At 38.9% G+C, this 17,212-nt stretch overlaps 2 protein-coding genes and 1 pseudogene across 2 annotated transcripts in view; all 3 read right to left on the reverse strand.

The window, feature by feature from the left end:
* LOC127191345 (zinc finger protein 54-like) overlaps positions 1–17,212 on the reverse strand; it is a 213,296-nt gene that overhangs the window by 154,047 nt on the left and 42,037 nt on the right. The window lies entirely within an intron of this gene.
* The window catches only part of LOC127191349 (zinc finger protein 883-like), a 65,463-nt pseudogene that overhangs the window by 29,648 nt on the left and 18,603 nt on the right, over positions 1–17,212 (reverse strand).
* LOC127192327 (zinc finger protein 54-like) lies at positions 8,999–11,762 on the reverse strand. Its single transcript, XM_051149641.1, is given in 3 exon segments — positions 8,999–9,039; positions 9,042–10,706; positions 11,634–11,762. Coding segments are annotated over 3 exon segments (1,740 nt in total). The 5' UTR covers positions 11,668–11,762.

Below are 17,212 nucleotides of genomic sequence, written 5' to 3' on the forward strand. Positions count from 1 at the left end.
TCTTCTGCAATGTTCCATGAGTTTTGGAAGAGGTAATATAGATATTGCCTTTAGGGCTAATCATCATTAAAGGTCATTTGGTCTCCTCACTTACTTGTAAGTCAGCAGTTCACAACCATTTATGGACAAAAGCTGATCTAGAGCAAAGATCAGGAGGCTATAGTAGCCTAAATGCCAAATTCAGACCACACCATCAGTCTTTCTGAACCCCCAGCCTAGAGTCCTTTTTACATTTTTCACACTTTTGTTTTATTTGTATGTGTATGTAAGGCGTACATGCCTGTGACATGGCACATGTATGGAGGTCAAAGGACAACTTGTAGGTCTCAGTTCTGAATTTCCCATTGTCCACCATGTGGCTCCTGTATCATGCTCTGGCCAATGAGACTTGGTGGCAAATGCCTTTACCGGATCATCTATCTTTCCATCCCAATTTTTGTATTTTTAAGTGGGAGAATAAAAAGATAATAAAAAGAGAAACGTTTCACAAAAGCATGTGCAGTTTAAATTACAGTATTAGTAACAACCCAGATATGGTTTTCCTTATTTTATGTTTGACTTTGTTGAGACAGGTTCTCTTCATGTAGCTCAGGCTGACTTTGAGCTCAAATTCCTCTTATCACAGCCTCTCCAATGCTGGCATTATGGCCATGTGCCTCTGTGCCCAGTCTTCAAACAGGTTTTACATGGCATCAGCATACCTATTTGCTTTTATTTCCTGTGGCCAGTTTACCACAGAAATGGAAATGTACAGGCAAAGTAATATCGACTGAAAATCAGAAACTGTTTACTGTCTGGCCCTTCATAGGGACAATAATTGACTGACCCCAGAAATCTTGATTTCTGTTCCAATAGCTGTGATAAAATATCATGACAGTGGTAACTTAAGGGTGAAAGGGTTTGTTGGGGCTCATACTTCCAGGCTATAGTCCTTCATGGCAGAGAAATTATAAAGCCAGGAGGCTAGAGACATGTTCACATTACACCCAGTCAAACACCAGCATCTTGGGCAGTTACTCAGCACTTGAGAGTATTTACTGGTCTTCCAGAGGACCTGAGTTGATTTTCCCACCACTAGGCAACTCACAACTACCTGTAGTCCAATCTCCCAAGAATCCCAAACCCTTTTCTGGATTCCTCTATAGTTCCTGTCTCACAAATATGTCTGTCAGATATATTGGGCCAGAAGGCTGAAGAGGATGCTCCAACATTATAGGGAGTTTTGGATCACAATTCAGGTAGCAAACCGTCTCTGTCATCGTCTCATTTGCAAAGTACTAACCTGCACTCCCAGGATACTCAGTTAATCAATTTTATTCCTTCTCAAGTCTCTGATGGGGTTGAAGACCAGATAGTTTAGTTTTAAAATTAAGCTTAGTTGATTAGGGTTTAAGATGTTTTTAAGTCTAGATAGATGTTTTAAATTGATAATGACAAGATATGATAGCTATTGATTTACCTTCAGAATTTTAGACTCATCAAGATAGGAAAGATGTTTTCTTCAAGGCTATCAAATACAAATAACCAAAACACTAAGGATGTAACATTTATATAATTCCTGATTGTGTCATGGCTCTTCTTGCTGTAGGCAGTCTATTGTATATATGTGTAATAATTTAAATGCATATGTAAAAAACACTATATTTAAAAATGAAATAAACAGAAAATACGGGCTGAGACAGATAACTCAGTTGGTAAAGTACTTGCCTTGTAAACACAAAGAATATGGTGTTTGATTTGCAGCACCAATGTAAAAAGCCAAGCATGACAGAGTGACTTTATAGTCCCAGTCCTGGGTGATGAAGACAAGACAATCTCTGACCAGCCAGTCTAGTTGTATGAGTGATCCCCTGGTTCAGTGAGAGACCCTGTAGAGAGGTGGCTATACTAGTTTACACTCCCACCAACAGTACAGGAGGATTGCCCTTTCTCACATCTTCATCAGCATTTTTAAAGGTAGTCAATCTTATTGAGGTGACATGGAATTTTAATGTTTTAATTTATGTGGCCCTTACATATAAGGCTTTTAAATGTGTTTTTTTTTAATTTATTAATTTATTTAATCTCTTTACAGCCTAATCCCAGCCCTTTCATGTCACACCAGGAGTATCCTCTCCACCAACTAGAGGAAAGGGATCCAGTTTCAGACAACAGACTCAAAGACAGCCTGTTCTTCCATTGTTAGGTGACCCACATGTTGACTTTCTACACATATGCAGAGGGTCTAGGCCCATCCATACATACTCTTTGGTTGGTAGTTGTCTCTGTAAACCCCTATCGGCCCATCTTAGTTGACTCTGTAGTCTTCTTGTGGTGTCCTTGACCCCCCCCCCCCCCCAGCTCCCTCTATCCTATTCCTACTCTTCTGCAGAACTCTCTGAGCTTGGTCTATTGTTTGACTGTATTTCTCTGCATCTGTTTCCATAAGTTACTGCATAAAACCTGTCAGAAGACAGTTATGCTCCTGTCTGCAAGCACAGCAAATTATCATGAATAGTGAAAGGCATTGGCTCTTGCTGATGGGTGGGTCTCAAGTTAGTACAGCCATTGGTTTATTATTCCCTCAATCTGTGCTCCATCTTTACCACTACACCTCTTGTAGGCAAGGCAAATTTTGGGTTGAAGGTTTTCTGGGTGGGTTGCTGACTCCCTTCTTCCACGGGAAGTCTTACCTGGCCACAGGAGGTAGTGACTTCAGTCTCCCTAACCCCCCACTGCTAGGAGTCTCAGCTAGGATCACCACCATAGACTCTTGGGAACCTCCCCTCCCTAATTTCCATTCTTTCTCCTAGTCCTCCCTTATAAACCTCTCCTACTTTCTGCATTCCTGATCCCCACCCCATTACCCTCCCCAACCCTGATCCCACCTAGTCTTTTCGGTCTGTCTACTTCAGATGTATATTTCATTTCCTGTTCTGAATAAGATTCAACCCATCTTCTGTTGGGCCCTTCTTGGCTTCTCTGGGTCTGTGAGTTGTAGCATGGTTATTCTTTACTTATTGGCTAATGTACGCTTAAAGAAATGTATGTAAGTGAGGACATACCATGTGTGTTTTTCTGAGTCTGGGTTATCTCACTCAGGATGATCTTTTCTAGTTCCATCCATTTGCTTAAAAGTTGCACTATGTCCTTGTTTTTAAAAGCTGAGTAGTATTCCATTGTTAAATGTAGAAAATGATAGGGGGTCTGGCTGCAAGAGATATGGCACATAGGACACTTCTATTTCTATACTGTTGGTATTAGTACCGTTATATGTACAGCTAACAAATATTCTTCTCCTATTCTCTAGAGTCATCATTCAATTCTTTCCTGGACTGTAGGAACATTTGAACTTTGTACAGCCTCATTTGTCAGTCGTGGCTTTACTCCTGACCACCAAAATCCTTTCCAGAAAGTGAAACCCTATAGACTTTTAGGGCTCCGTCTTTGCTCTCAATAATGACATGGAGACCTTATGTTTATTATAAGCTTAGGGAGCTATAGTTGGGCAGATATTCTGCTATTCTAACTGGACAATACTGGCCTGGCCTATATCCTACCACATGACCTGATACCTACACTCTTAGTTTCATTCTGGAACCTCGTTCTTCATCCATATCTTGATGGTGACTCCCTCTCTCCACTTTCCTCTCCCTCTCTCTCCCTCACTCTCTTCCCCTCTCTACATCTCCTTCTTCCTCTCTCACCCTCCTCTGTTTCTGGGCCTGGAGGTCCTGCCTTTCCCTCTCTTGCTCAGCTATTGACTGTTCAGCTCTTTAGTTAACCAATCAGAAGGTGATGGAGAGCAATGTTTACAAAATACTGCAGTTGGAGGTGTTTCATAACAATGAAAAGACCAAAATCCAGCCTGTAATCAGATCCACACTGGCAAAGAAATCAGGGAGTAATACAGAGACAATCTCTAGACAGTTTACAAAAATTATCTCCATAGCTCCCCCTTTATCTCCACAGCTCCCCCTTTATCTCCATAGCTCCCCCGTTAGTCCAAGGAAAGGCTTTCTCTAACATCAATAAACTGTACACAATAATAACAATTATTCTGTAGATCTGTGAGGTGGGCAGTAGGTCTCGTCTCAATCTTTGCAGCTTGGCTTCCTTCTATCTGAGGGGGACTCTGCTTCTTTTGCTTACTCTGGCAGCCAGGCATTTAGTGAATCTGGTCAGTTTCAGGGACCTCTTGAAGCTATTTTTCCTTGCAGGATAGAATGTTTCAGTCTTAGAGGAAACTGTTACGTAACACAAACACACAGGACATATGATTATCTACAATGCAACTCCTGCACCCAAAGCTCAGAGCACATCACAGTAATGGGAGGGCAGACAGATTTTAAGAGCCAGAGGACCAAGAAGTCTGCTGTGAGAGTGTCTCTTCTAGGAATGGTTGCGTAAGTGAGACCTGATTTGAACATAACTGTTCAATAGATACAGTAACACGAGTCCAGGAAATTCATGGAATTCCGTTCCTAGACAAAGAACTATAGGCAACTAATGACTGCTGGAAGAGGGAGAATTAACTTCTCACAGGGATGAGCGTCTTCATTGACTATCCAGTAGAAAGCGGTCATCCGTGAAGGCATACACACAGAGACAGCAAAAATGAACTCAGTACGTTATATGTATATACTTGCTCATCTCTCTGTGGAACAGTAATAAGGAAAAATAGTCCATCAATATGAGATGTGCTGGGGGGTTATGGGAGAGGTTAGAGGGAGAAAAAGGAAGGGGTAATGATGCAATTGTATTTTAATTAAAAAATACAAAAATTAGCAAGTAAAATAATCACATATATATTTTTTACCTCTGACACAGATTGACTAAAGCTGTCTCAAATGGATAGCACAGTGCAATATCTAGTAAGCATTTCTCTGAGTTGATAATATGTGCCTACAGTTCATATCTCAGTAAATCTTCTGAAACGAAAGAAAAGGCAATGCAAAAACATCCTGGGAGGATTTGTGCCTGGCTCACTGGGAAGTTGTCCTTACATATCTGTTTAGTTTTGTCCAAAGATAGTGACTATTATTGAAACCATTGATCTTTTTTTTTTAAATCAACAAACAAAATACTTTAATGTAACTTGATTCAGATAAATTATGCTCTTCATAAAACTATTGTATTCTTTTTTCCTTTTTCCTCTTTGATTAATTTTATTAATTTATTCAGATTACAACTCAATTGTTAACCTATCACTTGTATTCTCCAGTTCCTCCCTCCCTCCTGCTTTCATCCTATTCCCCTCCCCTAGGTCTGTGACTGAGGGGACCTCCTCCTCCTTGGTATTGGTGTAGACTATCAAGTCTCAACTTGGTAGCCTGCTTATTCTTTCACTAGTCGTGCCTTTTAGAACTCCCTGGATGGTTCAGGTTTCTCTGATCATCCTGGATTCTTTCTTTAGCCACTGGCTAAGGCTATATCATGGTATATAACCTTCCCGAGATTAATGCAAGGTCTCTTCGCAAGATCCACTGATGAAAACCTTTTACAGCTGCTCACCGGGGGATGCCTGGGGAATTTGATTTCTATGTTCTCTGCTGAGCTTAATTCCCTATTGCAGATGCATATCAATATTCAATTCATACCTCTTTTCATATAACTAAAGACTCCCAGAAAATGAGAATTTTCCTCCTCCCAAAAGCTACTGTCCTTAACTTTGGGGCACTTTGGGTAAAGCACATAGTTCTATTTACTAATGTCATATCATGTGGGAATACAACATTAAAGATGTGTACACTATGTTCAAGAAGCTGTCTTACATATTTTAACAATTATTGAATTAATATTGATTAGTGATTGTAAATATTTGAAAACTCTCCCAGCAAATATTAGCAAGAATATTTACTTTGCCCAATTGCCCTTGACTAGCATGAAAAGAGAGAATATGTGAAACACATAGAAAAGACATAACGATGTATATATGTATATTAATATACATATATATGTAAGTATAATGGTACATACAAAATTTTATATAATTATGTCTGCATTTACACTGTATATTTATATATTCATGATATTTTAGATATTATTTTCATCACCAGAAATTTAAAAAATGTATCCTTTCGCAATCAAAGTAAAAAATATAGTAAGAGAAGATAGTAGCACACAGGATATATAAAGGAATAGAGCACTGAATAAAGGGTGCCAAATATTTAACTGTGGATGGGACGGGAAGAAAGGAGGAAGAGTGGGTAGGTTAACCCAAAGTAAAGCTCTATGAAAGACTTCAGAAGTCCCACTATCTTACAAGTTAATAGTAAATGTAATTTTAAGCACATTGTCCACAGAAATGAAAAATGATTTCCTACATGCCTTCAGGGAATTTTTTCTTTCTTTTTCTTCCTTTGTTTCTTCCCTTTTTCTTTTGGGACAGTCTTAGTGTCACACTGGTTATCTTGGTATTTGCTCTGGAGACCAGGCTGGCCTTGACCTCACAGAAACCGCCCCCGTCTCTACCTTCATAGTGCAGAGATTAAAGGCATGTGGTGCAATACCTTGCTACCTTGCAGATTTCTCTCTTTTTAATTAATTTTATGTGTATGGGTGCTTTGTCTACATGTGTCTCCATGCAGTACCTGAAAAATCCAGAAGGCATCAGATCCACTGTAACTAGAGTTACAGACAACTTGGAGCTTGGATATACATGCTGTGAATTTATAGGGTTCTATGGAAGAACAACCAGTGGCCTTAATCAGAGTCATTTCTCCAGCCCCCACATTGGACACTTCTAAAGTGTATGTGGACATGTACATGATGTTACATTCACAGCCTTTTTAAGAAAAAAATTACTTAAGCAGTTTATTTAGATTACATCTTAATTGCTATTGCCCCACTTGTATCTTCCCATTCCCCCTCCCTCCCTCCTCCATCCTATTCCCCTCCTCTAGGTCAGTGCCAGAAGGGGACCTCATCCCCCACTGTAAGATCATAGCCCATCAGGTCTCTTTCTGGTAGCTTGCTTACTCTTCCTTTGAGTGTCACCAGCTCTCCCCACCAAGGGGATGGGGTCAAGTAGGTGGTACATGAGTCAATCTCTGCTCTCCACACAATTGTGGAGAATGAACTATTCATTGGCTAGACCTGGACAGAAGTCCTAGGTTTACTGCATGCATTGTTCTTGGTTGGTACAGTAGTTTGAGCTGATCTGCCTGGGTCCAGATCCACTGGCCTTAATGGTCTGCTTGTAAGTTTCTAGGACCCTCTGGATCCTTCTATGTCCCCATTCTTCCTTACCTCTCTCACCTAGAGTTCCAACAGGAAGACCCAGTATCTATCCCAACTGGGATTAAGGACTCCAAATCCTTAACACCATATGATATCACTTTGAATTTTTGATCTTAGCCATTCTGATCAGTGTTAGATGGAACCTCAGAGTTTTGATTTGCATTTCTCTGATGACTAAGGACATTGAGCATTTCTTTAAATGTTTCTCAGCCATTCGATTGAGAATGCTGTTTAGTCCTGAGTCCCATTTCTTAACTGTTTTATTTGCTTTGGTGGTGTTTAATTTTTTGAGCTCTTTTATATATTTTGGATATTAGTCCTTTTTCAGATGTATGGTTGGCGAGTATCTTCTCCCAGTCTGTATGTTGTCATTTTGTTCTGTTGCCAGTGTCTTCTGCCATACAGAAGCTTCTCAGCCTCATGACGTCCAGTTTATTAATTGCTGACCTCAGAGCCTAGGCTGTTGGAGTTCTGTTCAGGAAGTTGTCTCCTGTGCCAATGAGTTCCAGGCTCTTCCGCACTTTTTCTTCTAAGAGATTTGGTGTGTCTGGTTTTATGTTGAGGTCTTTAATACACTTGGACCAGCAACATTTGTTGAAGTTGCAATCCCTTTTCTGTTGAATAGATTTGGCTTCTCTGTCAAAAATCAAGTGTCCATATGTGTGTGAATTTATTTTTGGTTGTTTGATTCAATTTCATTGGTCAACCCTCCTTTGCTATGCCAGTACCCTGCTATTTTAATACTATGGCTCTATTGTACAGCTTGAGATCAGGTAAGGAGATTCCTCCAGAGGATCTTTTAAGTGTACAGAATTGCTTCAGCTATTCTGGGTGTTTTGTTTTTAAGCAAATGGACACAGTCTAACTCTTTACAGTTTCTTACCATCTTGGTATTACTATAGTTTGGCTCAGCATACAGATTTAGAAGGTGAATAAATGATGAGAATTTATTGGAACATATTTTTTGGTGTATGTTTCCTTTCATGATGAATTTTCTTTAATGTCTACAATTTCAGCACCAGGTAAAGAATCTGTCAAATTGAATGCTGTTGGTGGTATAGGTGTTGGTGATAGTGTGTGTGTGTGATTTCCAATGCAGAATAATATATATGTAATTATATACAGTATGCCTTTATGTGCTTTTTCAGAAGCATGAGTTTTGTCTACATATACAGCAAAATTAGAGGTAAAACTAAAGAGCTCTTTTTTTCTCTCACATATTTTGGTATTGTATTTTGTCCTTATGTTTTTTCAAGACAAGGTTTATGTAATCTTGCCTGTGGTGGAATTTGCTATATATCTGGCTGGCCTCAAAAAAATGACAGAAACCTTTCCCTTTCCATGTCCTGAGTGCTGAGAAAACAGGTGAACACCTCCATGCCTGGCATTATTATCCATTTGTTTTTATTATGGCCTTTCCTAGGAGATTAAGGAGATGGAATAGTAGTTAAGGACACCGGCCGCTCTTCCAGAGACCACAGGCTTGATTCCCAACACACACATAGCAGCGCACAATTGCCTTAATGCTAACTTAGAGATTCTAATATCCTGTTCTGGTGTCCACATGTAGTAGGCCTACATGTAGTGCACAGACATACTTGTGGTGAAAATGCCTATACATATTAAAATACAGCCTTTCAAGCAGTTAAGAGACCCAGAATTTATTTTAATATAAACTCGGTGATTGTCTTCTAAGATTTAACTTCTTTAAAGGCTGTCACACATTTCTTATCCTTATGTTTTTATTATGTATACTGTTGTGATTGGTGAGCAGAGATTACGAGACAAATGCTATGTCACAATATTTATAACAGTATTTTCCTCCACAGTATGCATTTTCTGATGTGCTTGTAAAGGTGAGCACTTAGAAAGGGATTCGCCACATTTCTTATACATGCAAGTTCTCTCTTCAGTATGGACTCCATAATGCACTCTAAGTTTTGAAAGCTGGATAAAGGATTTGTCACAGTCTTTGCATTTGTAAGGTTTTTCTCCAGTATGAATTTTCTGATGTATTCTAAGATATGAGCCCCTAGTAAAAGATTTGCCACATTCCTTACAGAAGTGATGTCTCACTTCAGAATGAACTCTTTGATGTCTTCTCAGATACGAATACTTGGTAAAGGATATTTCACAGTCTTTGCATTTGTAAATTTTCTCTCCAGTATGAATTTTCTGATGTTCTCTAAGAGTTGAAGACTTAGAAAAGGATTTGTCACATTCCTTACATACATAAGGTTTCTCTCCAGTGTGAACTCTGTGGTGTCTCCTAAGATGTGAGTCCTGGGTAAAGGATTTATTACATTCTATGCATTTGTAAGGTTTCTCTCCAGTGTGAATTTTTTCATGTTTTCTAAGAGTTGAGGTCGTAGTAAAGGATTTGTCACATACCTCACATTTGTAAGGTTTCTCACCAGTATGGATTCTGTAATGTGCTTTCAGGTGTGATAATTCAATATAGCACTTACCACATTCTTGGCATTTATATAATTTCTCTAGAGAATGAATTTTCTGATGCCTTTTAAGTGATGAATAGTGGCTACATGTTCTGTTACACTCATTGCATTTGTAAAGCTTCTCTCCTGTACGTCTTTTACCAGTATGGATTTTCTGATGGCTTTTAAGCGCTGACAACTGACGAAATGACTTTCCACACTCCTTGCAGTTGTAAGGTTTCTCTCCAGTATGAAGTCTTTGATGTGTTTTGAGACTTGAGCATTGGGTAAAGGATTTGTCACAAACACTGCACTTGTAGGGTTTCTTTCCAGTATGAATTCTCTGATGTTTTGTAAGTGTTGACTTTACAGTAAAAGATTTGTCACACTCCTTGCATTTGTAAGGCTTCTCTCCAGTATGTATTTTCTGATGGTTTTTGAGTGCTGACAACTGACGAAATGACTTTGTACATTCTTTGCATTTGTAAGGTTTCTCCCCAGTATGGAGCCTTTGATGTGTTTTAAGATTTGCACACTGGTTAAAGGACTTTTCACAAACATTGCACTTATAGGGTTTCTCTCCAGTATGAATTCTGCGATGTACACTGAGGTTTGAGGAGGTACTGAAGCATTTCCCACATTTCCCACACTGGTGTGGTTTCTCTTCAAGGCAGATTGTTTGTTGTAAAAGACTGTATGTTGAACCAACAATGTCATCATATTCCTCCTGTGTGTGCTCTTTCTTTGCAGTGTAGAGTCTTTGATCTTCAGTAATGTTGGGACACAAATTTAAAGAGTTCTCACAGTATTTAGCTTTGCAAGGTTCTTCTCCACTGTTAGGGCTTTTATGTCTCTCTGGGTTTGACAAGTAAATAGAGGCAGTCCTGTGATTACTACTTCTGTAGTTACTGGAGTTTTCTGTAGTTGGACTATTTTTATAAAGTGACCATTTGGAGCATTCTTGAGTCCATTTGCCAAGTCCATTACACTGACAAGACTGCTTTTCAGTATTCACATGTTGATGGCCAGTATCACATATGCAATAGTTCTCTAGAAATTAAGTACAATTCAGATTATTTGGGTGTGGTCCAAAACTAGACATTTGATAAATTACTGCCAACCTATGCTCTCTCTCAGCAGCAACTATTTAGAATGAATGTCCCAGAGGTCAAACTTTTTCCTTCACTATTATATGAAATTTCACAAAACAGTGAGAGCCTTCATAGAAAATGAAACATGTAATTGAGGAATTAATAATTAGCAAAGGGAAGGAGCTCACTAATTGATTATATCTATAATATATGTCTGTATTTTTAACTTGTCTTTTTCTGAGGTAAAAATAATGAAATAAACTTCTCCAACCCCAGTTCCTAGCATTTGTACTCACAAATGGAAAAAAGAGTACTGTTCAGAAGACAGAATTCTAAAATTAAAGGACACTTAAAAGAATGAAAGGGTTTTCCCTAAATGATAATAATAATAATAATAATAATAATAATAATAATAATAATAATAATAATAATAGCAATAACAATAATAATGATGACGATGATGATAATGATAAAAAGCATTGGATTTTCAAAAGGATTGAATGGAAAGCAAGTATTCTGTCAGATATCCAAGAATTATGCTTAGAGGATGTGACCAGAAGCTATAGTCAAGATACATTGTATATGAAAAGAATCAATTTCAATAAAAGGAAAAAATGTTATGGGTGCAAATTTTATATTCTACAAGTTCCTGAATGTATTTCAGAACCAAAATGAAGGGTGCACGACACCTGTAAATGAAAGAAAAAAAGGAAAAAAAAAAAAAAAAAAAAAGGAAAGAGCAAATACCATGAAATAGTTCTTTTATATTCCCAAATTGTCCTAGGTCCTCTGATTTTTCTAAGACAGTTTAACAGAGAGTTTATAACCTATTAAATCAGTACATATGAAGGATGAGTTAGAAATTTTACAAGCAAAATGTCCTCACCCACAGAGACCAGGTTGCTGTAATTCTCCACCATCACATCAATGAACAGAGCCTTCTGAGCGGAGTCCAGGCATTCCCACTCCTCCTGGGAGAAGTCCACAGCCACATCCCTGAATGTCAACAGACCCTGAAACAAAAAGGACAAATTGACCCCGTGACACCAGGCACAGTGCTTTCCTGGATATGAAGAAACTTAAGGAAACTATGGATGTAGATGAGTGAGGACAATTATGCAAAAAGATGATTTCTACTATAGTCATGAATCTATAATGAATCTTCCAACTCTGTGAAAACACGAGAGTCTCAAAATCATATCCATGAAGCAAGAACATAAGGTCTACACACGTTCATCTACCCTGCATGAATACTGTGTTTATGTCTCATAGGAGCATAGTGTTCATGTCTGGCAAGTAAAATTCATGATAAGGAGATGTGATTTGAAATGCTGTACCTGTGGGTAACGTTAATATGGAGGAAAACCTTATGAAAAACTAGAAAAACAGAAACCTAGGGAACACAGTGAGTGCCTTTAAGGACACAGATGGGTAATAGGTTTTTGATTAGGAAAAAACCCACAACAACAGCACATGAACTAACCTCAAGGAAACAGATCTGTACATCAAAGAAAGAAGCAGCAGAGCACACAGGCACCACAGAATGGGAGAGATTCTGTACCAGCAACACCCTGGATAGCAGCTCATATGCAGAATTTCCCAAGAATTACACAATTTATATTGCATGACAATGAAACTAACAATCTACAAAGGGACAAATAAAGTATACACATCTCAAAGACAGAAACACAAGTGAACAATACATATGGTAAAAAGTGGTCATGATCCCTAAAATAGCATCAGAGAAACACAAATGCCAACTACTTTGTAACAGTGCCTCACCCCAGGAAGAATGGCTGTCACCAACTAATCTGATAACAAATGTTACAGAGGTGTGGAGTGAATCCAAGCCTCAATCACTGTAGAGGTGTTGTGTGTGTGTGTGTGTGTGTGTGTGTGTGTCTGGTTGGTGTAAATTAATACACTGAAATAAAACCCTGCTTGGAGATGATTAAAAAATTAAAGCTACAACTAGCATATACACATGACTTAGCTCTTTCTCACCAGGGCTTATACCCAGGGAACTTCACACCTAATGCTAGAGAATATACCCTATGTTTATTGCTGTTTTATTTACCAGCACGAAGTATTGGGATGAACTCAACTGTTTATTAACAGATGAATGAATAATGAAAATTATATATATATATTGAAATACTCTTCAGATGCAGAGAAAAACTAAAAAAAGATTTTTAGGAAAATGGATGGACTTGGAATGTTTCATAGTAAGTGAGGTCACAGATTGTCAGAGAGAAGAAACCACATTTTCTCTCTTATGCAGAATTTGGACAATAATATACATAAATTGAAACTGTACATGTGGCAACAGAAGAATGTGGAGAAAAGAGAACATAAAAAATTAAATATCCAGCATTGAAGTAGGAGTGGGTGCTGGAAATAAAAACCAGTTACGAGAAAAGCTAATTTTCTTCTAGTTTTAATTCTGTCACAGATTTTCTTGTTTTGATGGTGCATCAATTCATAAGCATACATTCAATGGTGAAAATATAAAATTACACCTGTGGCTCCAGAGCTTCTGTTTCTAGTGAGTCTTCTCACTGTAAAAAGCGCATTTTGAGTTGCCTAGTCTCTGGGTTGGTTAATTGCAGTATTTGAATTTTTTTGTTGTTTGTATTCCTTTGTATAATAAAGTTACAAATTATTAGAGGAAGAAAATTAAAGACTTTCAATGTCTCAAAACATAACATTTCCAGAAAAATGATGGACATGACCACTGACCCGGAACATATTTCCCGGAGAATGAGCCGTTTCTTGCTGCTTCTCTTCTTTCAGCAAGGATGAATAGGTGGCTTGCTTCTCTGTTACATAAAGGCGAGAAAGGAAGCAGAAATTAATAATAAAACCTGTAAAGAACAATGTCAAACCATGTGAAACGGCCAAGCACCAGAATTCTACCAGGTGTCTGGATAATGATCCCAAAGCCAGGAGACCATAGAAAGACATTTAACGCTTGGACAGAGAGAGCACTGCCAATACTATTGTTGCACCCAGAAACATACTTCCTTAAAATTGGTGGAGACATAAGTGCATTTGAAGATAGTCACAAATTAACACAATTCTCTTTGCTAAAGCAGCACAATGCATAGTAAAATAGAGCAAAATATACACAGGAGAATCAGAATAATTATGCAGGAGAATATGAAAAATAACAAATTTGACTTGAGTAGACATATAGAGGAGACGTGGGAAATATTCATCCATGCTCAAGATAGGAAACCGTTCTTTTTCACAGTGAAGTGCTGTAATTTCACGGGAGGGGCACCTTGCCAGCTTGGTCCCACAAGAATCAGGGCTGCAGAAGTGCTGGGCTCCTAACCTCAGGAGCAAGATTTTAAGAGAAGTTCCGGTTCATCAGGTTTTGTTGTCATGATTCAGCTGCATTTCTTTCCTTTCTAAAAATGCTTAAAATGGGCTAAGACTAAGTCAAAGAGTGAACGGCAGGCAGATGAAGTTTGGCCCAGTTCTGTGAATATGAAACATAAAACAACCATCAAACGAAACCCCAGACAGAAACTGGCAGACACGGACAGAGTAGCATGCCAGGGACACCCAATAGAGTTGGGGAAGGTTCCCTTGGAGCCTTTCTCATGCCAGCATGTAGTGGATCTGGTCTGGGTGGCCAGGTTTGGCTAAGATCTTTCTTTAACCATAGGCACAGGTGACATGTTACGTGTGCCTTCTGGTGGCTCTACAACAATGAAGGTAGACCATTCCAGGAAGCAGAAGGTCTGGAGTTTCCCTGGATTCATGCAGGACCCTATTGGGCTGTGAAGGATTTGGAAGAATTGAAATACTGTAAAAAGAGGTGTAGTGGGGTCCTCAAGTTGGACTGGGAATTCTTCATTTGCAAAGAAACAAGTATGGAAAGGCTGACAATTATGAGAACACAGAGAAAGAGAAACTGGCAGCAGGGGATGGAGGGAAGAGAAGACAGTAAGGAGGACAAATATTCAGACCAATGAAAGAGACATCAGCAAAACAATACAGTCCCAGAGTCAGAGTCCTGTCCCACTTATTTTGGCACACTTGGTTCCATGCCTGAAATTCCCAGGGAAAAAGAGGCATCCTTCCTCTTCCTCAACTCAAGGTTGAGTTCAGCCTTCGTATTGAGCCCTATCCCCTTGACTGCAAAACCTTACCAGACTCTGGAGGGCCTCCCTCTGCTTATGGGATGGTCTCTATCCCATTTCTCAATATGGCGGCCAGGGTGGGACCCCAAAGGTTACACCATGTCTGTTGTGTGCCATAAGGAGGGGGAGAGAATACTTCAGTGAGCTCATGAAAAATCAAAACTTTTATTGTCCACACCACATAAGCAGAGCTGATGATTGATCAAAATCTTGTTAATTTGGTTTGATTGTTTTTGTTTTTTTTTCTAGAAGTCTTGAGCAGAGGCTAAAGCAGGGTTTATAAGCTTAAAAGCACAAGAATCAGAGCCAATTTACAGGTATAATTTTAACCAATCATAACTGGAGGATTAGGGACATTCCCAAGTGTTCCATCATTGTCAACTGATGGGATGTAAGTATTTTTGTTCTACCAATTTTTTTTTTCTTTCTGTAGTTAGGAATAGGCATAATGCTTTGGGGAGGAATTTTTCTCAGAGAGGGTTGGTTAGCTTCTGGAAAGTGCCCAGCTCATCTAAGCCCCCAGAATTTGAAACTTATTTCATTCCATAGGTCGAATGTAGTCTGAATCCAAAATGGCATTATGTAAGACATGTTCCTCTACCTTTTCCCAACAAGAGAAAGAACAATACTGCTAATAATTCCATGACATACAACATAAAAATCTCATTTAAAAAAATCTAGCCACTCGGGAAATCAGAGTGCAAGTTCCTCAAATAATCAAATCCCCAAGTTAAATAAATCTACAACCAGACACAGAAGTTCTACTACTTGGCTTGAAATATGTCTCCTCCATGCTCACTGCTGCTACATTTTGATAGCTACAAAATGGAAACAACTAAAATGTCATTTATATGAAAAATGGATAGTGAAAATGTGGTACATACACACTATGGAATATGATTCAGCTGCGATGGAAATTGAAATTATGAGCACTGCGATAAATTGATAGACCAAGAAAAGATCATATTTACTGAAGTAACTGAGATGCAGAAACAGACAATTCTTCAAATGTGAGTACACCTGGAGTGAATATAGTAACCTAGGAAAGCAAAAAGAGACCATGGTGGGTTGTGTGTAGAGAAATAGAGATGGGAATCACAGGGAACAAGTGATTTGAGGGGGAAACAGACAAACAGAGGAGGGATTTAATTGTGGAGAAGAGACAGACATAAACCCAGGGGGGTAGAATAACATAAAAAAGTCTGAAACAGTCATAAGGAATCATCCTATTATTCATCTGACAAAACTATCCCATAATACATATGAATTGCTGTGCCGTTATACATTTAAAGTGCAAATGAAGATTTCGCATTTAGGCTGATCCACAATTTTCTCACAGAACCACCAACCCCACACGTGTGAGTCCTGCTTTTAATTTACTGGTCACAGCTGTCCAAGAGACTCCCAAAACATTACAGGCTACTGCTGTTGCCCACGGTTTCCTCCCAAATGTAGAAGGTGAGTCCCTACAATTGAAGAAGCTAGGCACTTTGGACACAGATCCCAGAGAACTTGAGATGGATGTGACATCTCTGGGGACTAACGTTCATGGTACCAGAAGGCAACATGCCATCTTCCAAAGAAGGGAGCCATCCCACAGTCCCACACCTATGGATCATAGCAATGATCTGCACTGCAGGATAACCCTAGAGTGCAAGATGGCACACATGCCTTGGTGGCAGCTAGTAGCTTTGACTTGTACTTATGATCCTCTCAACTCTCAAAAAGGGGAAAATCAAGCGCAGTACTGGATAACTAGCCAATTTCTCTAGGCTTAGTGAAGTCAAGATCTTGGAGGAGAACTTATAATCAGTAATTTACTAAATCAGCATAATTCCTAAGTGCATTCTAAATTTTTCTCCGCATTCCCACAATAAAGAGGAATTTATCTCCTCATCAAGCAAAACTTTTCTTTTTGTGTTTTAACAACACATGGAGATCATTCCAGCAAAGCATAATCAGTTAAAAAGCTGAGTTGTAAAGGTTTAATATCCAAAATATAAAGAACTCAAGAAATTAAACACCACAAAACCAAACAACCCAATTGCGAAATGGGCCTTGGAACTTAACTGAGAATTCTCTGCAGAGGAGTATCAAATGGCGGAGAAACACTTAAAGAAATGCTCGTCCTCGTTAGTCATCAGAGAAATGCAAATCAAAACGACACTGAGATTCCATCTTATACCCAGCAGAATGGCTAAGATCAAAAACTCAAATGACACCACATGTTGGCGAGCATGTGGAGAGAGAGGAACACTCCTTCATTGCTGGTGGGAATGCAAACTAGTACAACCACTTTGGAAATCTATCTGGC

The sequence above is a fragment of the Acomys russatus genome, chromosome 7, assembly GCF_903995435.1.
Source record: "Acomys russatus chromosome 7, mAcoRus1.1, whole genome shotgun sequence".
NCBI lineage: Eukaryota > Metazoa > Chordata > Mammalia > Rodentia > Muridae > Acomys > Acomys russatus.